This window comes from Lipotes vexillifer, unplaced genomic scaffold (genome assembly GCF_000442215.2).
Source record: "Lipotes vexillifer unplaced genomic scaffold, Lipotes_vexillifer_v1.1 scaffold367, whole genome shotgun sequence".
Taxonomy (NCBI): Eukaryota; Metazoa; Chordata; class Mammalia; order Artiodactyla; family Lipotidae; genus Lipotes; species Lipotes vexillifer.
This window is the reverse complement of record NW_006795832.1, coordinates 1476415-1483044: the sequence shown is the minus strand read 5'-3', so window position 1 is coordinate 1483044 and position 6630 is coordinate 1476415. Positions and strand designations below refer to the sequence as shown.

The 6630-nt window shown below is 37.6% G+C and overlaps 1 protein-coding gene across 1 annotated transcript in view; it reads right to left on the bottom strand.

Moving 5' to 3' along the window:
• RHBDD1 (rhomboid domain containing 1) overlaps positions 1-6630 on the bottom strand; it is a 123982-nt gene that overhangs the window by 57366 nt on the left and 59986 nt on the right. The window contains 1 exon segment of the mRNA XM_007467912.1: positions 455-598. Coding sequence (XP_007467974.1) covers positions 455-598 — 144 coding nt within the window.

The window sequence follows — 6630 nt, the reverse complement described above, 5'->3', positions numbered from 1 at the left end:
TTCAGCAGGCCTGCAGTGGAACCCTGAGCTTGAATTCTTATCAAGCTCTTCATGTGATGTTGAGGAAGGCTTGTGGCCAACAGTTTGATACACAGAGATATAGAGCCTACTTTACAGATATGAATTTCAAAGTAAACCCCTTCTTTCATGCACCTAAGAATTTTTTTTTTTTTTTAAGTTCCCTGACTTTAATGACAAAGCACTGAGTGCAGCAGACCTATAAAGAGAACCACTTTAACAATACATACATAGTCTGGCACCTTATTAGCTTAGGTTGCTAGGAATATGGCATCACACCCCATTCTTTGTAATCACAATCTGCACACATTTTTTCATCTACATATCCTTTTTATAAACTATTTAAAGTTTAATTTGCTACAAATAGTCCCTTTTCAGACATCTCACCACGTGAGGTATGTACTTTAAAATAAAGTGAAGGGCGCCAGACTCCTACCTTGGTCCCGGAGGCTGGCTCTTAGTGCTCTCTCCAGCTGTTCCTCTTCACTCAGTCCCGCTGTATACGCGTCAAAGTTCCTGGGTACCTCTTCAGGGTAACCTGGCCTGCCACGTGGGTAATAATCCTGATATCCAGAGTAGCCTACAGGCACAATGAAAAAGTTACGGAATGTTGCCACGGACTATTATTTTCATACTTCCTATTTTGTTAGCAAAGACAATAAAATAATTTATGCCATTCTTTTGACTACAGTGATAATCCTCAAAATAAGAAAAGATGACCGATGGATGGAGAATGCCTCCACTAAGGTGGGCGATGACTGTCCCGTCACTGTTGTAGCCACAAGGCTGAACACGGGACTGGATATGAATGAGTCCTTATGTGCTGAAGACGAAGAAGATGTTTATTTTTTTAAATCAATTTTTACTGGAGTCTAGTTGATTTACAATGCTGTGTTAGTTTCAGTGCACAGCAAAGTGAATCAGTTATACATATATACATATCCACTCTTTTTTAGATTCTTTTTCCATTCGGTTATTACAGAGTATTGAGTAGAGTTCCCTGTGCTGTACAGTAGGTTCTTATTAGTTACCTGTTTTATATGAGAAGATATTCTGAAGACATGAGCAGTACTGGAGAGGGGACTGGAATGGGCTATTGACATATGGAGTGGATTCTTTCAGTTCAGAGCTACTTAATACTTGGAGTATTTTCAGTGAAGTCCTGGCTGGAGTCAAGGGAATGGCTGAACTGACAGCTGATAAAGCCTTACTGTCTGGTGGCTCCGAACAATGAGAGGCAGACCAATATTTAACACACATTCTGCTGGGCTTCTGGGCTAGGTATGATACTTCAGATGCTGATAACTACATTGAGAAATACAAGCCAATGTCTCTCTAATCCTAACTCAGAGATCATAGTTTCTATTACTAGCACTTCCGAGAAACTGGTTGCAAGATTAAATGAGAGAAGAGACAACCTGGTCATTAAATAATGCTTTAAGAATCAAACTTTGACATACCATTAATAAAGGGCAAAGTTGACTTTTGCAAGGTACTTCCATCGACCTTTTCAAGTCCGTTTGAGCTTATTCCTTACATTTTTCTTTAATCACCACTTTTATGGAATTTGTTTGGAAGATATTATTTTTCCCCACAGACGTACCAATCTAATTCTGGTATAATGAGAGAGAAGTATGTTTGATTTTTTTCCCCTTCTCTCCTTCCATTATCACACCCTTTGAAGATGATGTTTCAAATGTTTAATTAATGTGCTTCTTATTGTTGATGAAAATTCCTACCCTTCATAAGTCTTGCATCATATGTCTCCATATCACCCACCATAGCACATGCCTGAGTTTAAGCTTATTGCTTTAATAAGACTAAAGAAAAAAAAAAAATCAAGCCAACAAGGGGAACACTGTAGGGTAGAACCTGGTTAACTGAAATTTTATATTCAGAATTTTTGATAATTGGTCTTGAGGCTATTTTAAAATTTACTTTTGTGTTAGTTATGAAAAAAATGCTTTCCTAATATATGAAATTAAAATGAAAACAGTTAATTTCCCATAAAAAGCTTTCAGGCACTCTAAAAGTCTTTATTTTCAAATAAAAAGTGAAATGACAATAAAACACATTAGTTTCAGCTGATAATATATGTGTTTACATAAATATTTGTCATATAAAGTATTTGTGTCTATTGGTATGTTTTTACAACTTTCATGAGATATAACTGACATGCTATATAATTCATCAATTTAAAGCATATAACTCAACGGCTTTTAGTATATTCATAAGAGTTGTGCCATCAATACCATAATCAATTTTAGAACATATATATCACCCCCAAAAGAAATCTGTACCCTTTTAGCTATCACCCTCTGACCTTCCTAGCCCTAAATAACCACTAATCTACTTTCTGTCTCTGTAGCTAGGCCCATTCTGGACAATTTTATAAACAGAATCATATAATATGTGGTGTTTTGTGTATGGCTTATTTCATTCAGCATAATGTTTTCATGGTTCATCCATGTTGCAGCACAAATCAGTATTTCATTCTTTTTCATGGCCAAGTAATATTCCATTGTAGAAATATATCACATTTTGTTTATTCACTCATCAACTGATGACATTTGGGTTATTTCTGCCTTTTGACTATTGTGAATAATGCTTCTATAAACATCTGCATACAAGTTGTTATTTGGACATATGTTTTTATTTCTCTTGGGTACATACCTAAGAGTGGAATTGCCGAGTCATATGGTAATTCTATATTTAACCATTTGGAACCACCAGAATGTTTTCCAAAGCAGTTACACAATTTTATATTCACACAAGCAACATATATGGGTTCATATTTCTCCACATCTTCACCAACACTTGTTACTATCTGTGTTTTTAATTATAGCCATCCTAATGGGTGTGAAGTGGTATCTCACTGTGGTTTTTGATGACTAATGATGTTGAGCATCTCTTCATGTGCTTATTAACCATTTGTATATCTGCTTTGGAGAACAGTCTATTCAGAGCCTTTGCTCACTCTTATTATTACAATACTCTTCTATTTATCATCTATTACAAAATCTTCTATGTTGGTACTATTTTATTTAATGTCCTTGAAAGTCACAGACATGAATGATTTAAACAAACATTAAATAAAACTGTTCAGGATTTCGGGGGCTAATCCTTTCTTCTAATGTAGTAGAAATTAGCGGGCATTTACTAAATACCTCCTATAACGCAACTGCCATATTCTCTCTCACATGTTTCCCATGTCAGAATATAAACATTATGATATTTGAATCAGGATAAGGATATAAGTATACTGAATGATTTAGGACTGAAATGGGATCTGGACACAATTTTTAATAAGGACACTCTTCCTCAAATTGGTCTCTACGCAATAGAACAATCAGAAAAATTCAGCTCCCACTACTGTGTTGGGGAACACCCACCAGCAAGGTTCATATCCTGAGATAAAGGAGACTGTGGCACTGCTACAAATCTTGCTTTCTACGCTTCTCACCAAAAAAGCCAAAAAACAAATAAAAAATAACCCCCCCCGCAAAAAAGAAACTTTTCTGTAAGGGCAAATGGTCAAAACACAACAAATGTATCTACTTCACAAAGAATAAAAGAAAGGGGCAACCATTCCAAAACATAATAGACTATTTATGGATAAGTCGCTGAATACCACAGGATGCTTCAGCAATGCCTGAATAGAGAGACTGCCCAATTCCCTAAGAGTGCCAATTATTTTATTGCAACACAAAAAGCACATTGGGCACTTTCCCATATGGCTCATTACCACTTTCAAATCCCTGTGGAAAGCCATTTTGTTACAGAAGGTCTAAGCAGCATTTCTACCTTTCCACCCTCAAAAATATTCAGCTCATTCAAAATCCAAAATAACCCCAAAGCTCTGGATAGCTATCTATGCAGATACCAGAAATACGACATACATCTACAGAGTTTCCATTGACAGGTAAATTTGCTACGATTTGAGGCAACATTTTCTTGCTAGAGAAAAACATCTTTCTTCGTGTATTTCTTTTAAAATACAACCGAGCAGTGACTTAACAAAATAAAGCCTACAACTCTAAACATCTGAATATTATAAAATCTAATTTGGTACTTGTGAGACAAAACATGGGGAGAGAGAAAGGGAAAGTTTTAATGCCTTAAGTCAAAAAGACTAGTGTGGTTAAAGGTTCTATATCATCAGTCATAAATCATCAACAGGACCGAAAATCCCATCAATATCTATTATAATGAGAACAGGTCTCCTAGGACCAAAAATTTTCTACAGCTGTTCCACTGGCCCAATCAGATATTTTTAAATCTTCATAATAAACATGGCTGGAAAAACCTAACAATCAAACACTTAAGATAAAAAAGTTTAAATCCTACCCTGCAATGAATACTAGTTTAATATTTTTTTGTAGTTATATACTTTGTCTCCGTAATAAAAGAAATTCTGGTTATCATTATTCTATAAACTACTCCATCTGTTCCTTATACACATACCAGAATTTCACAGCAAAAGACATCAAGAAACACCACCGAGATTAGAAAAATTGGTAACAGCTTTTTAAACATTCATGAGGTTCTCTGACCTCTAAAGACTTTTCCAGCTAAGGATGGCCATATTAAGAATAAATCATTACTTGTAAGAGATACATACGCTCTCATAAAAGTTCCCTAGATGACCATTCGTAGGGCCACTGGGCCTTATGTAGCTCTGCCTTTGAAGAAATCCAATCACTTCAGCGGAAGAAATATAAATATGGTAATCTTACAGGGAATAAGAAAGAAAGGTGAAAGGGGCTTTTATTTTTGCCTTTAATTCTCTGGCCTATGTGTCTGCTGTGCTTATGCCTCTTTCACATGAAGGAGGCTTTTTGCAGGTTTCCGTTTTTCCTTTTTTTTAAATAAGTTCAAAAAAGATGAAAGAAAAGTCAATACGGGAAACTGCCCTAATTTGTAAGGTTAAATCAGTAGAATGTCCATCTCATATCCCTGTACAATAGAAAAAGCAGCAGCTAGGAAACAGTGACTTACGTTTTTAGTCCTAGTTCTATAACTAACTACCTGTATGACTTTAGCCAAATTACTTAACATTTCTAAACCTCAATTCCCAGCTGTCACACAAGATATTAGGACTAGGTAATCTATGATAGTTCAAGTCATGTCTGTGCACAAGTACGTTATTATTATTCTTTTCATCCAGAGGAACATTCTTGTTTCTTTTGGAGATTTAAAAAATGAACCAGGAGACAAGCTCCTTTTCCTTTAGCAACTCTGAGGTATTAGGAGCCGTGTCCTCTGCCTGCTGGAGAGAATAAGGTCAAGAGGAAGAGAGAAATCACAATGGGAGACAGAACCAAAATGGTCTTCCTGTACAATTCACCCCTTCCTAGTCACATAGGCCAAGAAACCTCTTCTTATACTTAAGTCAGTGTAAACTGGCCTCCATAACAAACAACCAAAAGAACCCAATGCTCTTCCAAATGACTACATCAGCTTTGTTGACAACTAATCATCACACCTCCTCTCCTCAGGTGAGTCCACAGATAGAAGCAGGTGAGCCTGCATTGTCCAGCAACCGTTCCTCTCCTACACCAAGACCACGTTTCTAGGATTTTAAGCATCCAGATCATCAGCAGTGAAAGCCTCAGAGTAAAGCCTCTTTGGGCAGCAACAGTATTCATCTCGGTAGTCCCCAAGCCAATCACCTAAGCCTATGGTTTTCGTTCCTGAACCCATTAGAATCACCTGGGAAGCTTTAAAAAAAAAAAGTCAAAGTCCCTGTCTCTATCCCTATTCTAACTTAATTGGTGTGGGTTGAATTCAAGGCATGGACATGTTGTGTAAAAGCGCCTCAGGTGATTCATACAAACAGCCAGGATGGATAACCATGCTCCGAGCCTTTAGAACTACACCAAAAACATATCTTCACTATAACTCCCACAGTGTCACTCTACTGAATAAATTGTTCAGTGGCACTCCAGTACATTCTGGATAATCCCAGACAGGTTTCTTCATAAAGGACTGAAGAGCCCTTTCCTTTCATGGCTTTCCTTAACTTCTACTTACTCATCAAGACACAGCACCCCACTTCTTCTGGGTAAAACCTCCAGTGACTACAGCCCTGCTCCTTCCTTCCAGGCTGAACACCGACTGCACTACATTAATATCGCTGAATTGAACTTCTACCTCTGCCAGGAAGGAGTAACTGGGACTGGACTAGCCCTTCTACTTAATCTTAAGTAGAAGACTGGAGAAAATATATGAAACAAATGATTTTAGACACTGTACAATTGGCAGTACAAGATTTTGAATCCTGAGAAAGGAAATAAAGGAAATGAGCCTGGAGGCACTTTCCAGACAGTGGTGCAGGGCGCGTGAACACAATCAGAAGCAGCAGGCTCCCTGAGTTGACCTGGAATTTGCAGGGCAGAGTATAGCAAAGGAGAAAACTATGTGTATAGCAAAACCTCCAGAAATCCTCATGGGGTCGCCTGGAGATGTTGTTGAATATTAAGCCATGAGTGTGTAGGTGAGATTCCATGAGACCAGGCAAAGGATGCCTGAGGGCTATAAACTGAACAATTCCCAGAGCTCAGGCAGGGCTGGGAGACCTTTGCATTCCAACCAGCCAGAGTAGAGTCCCTG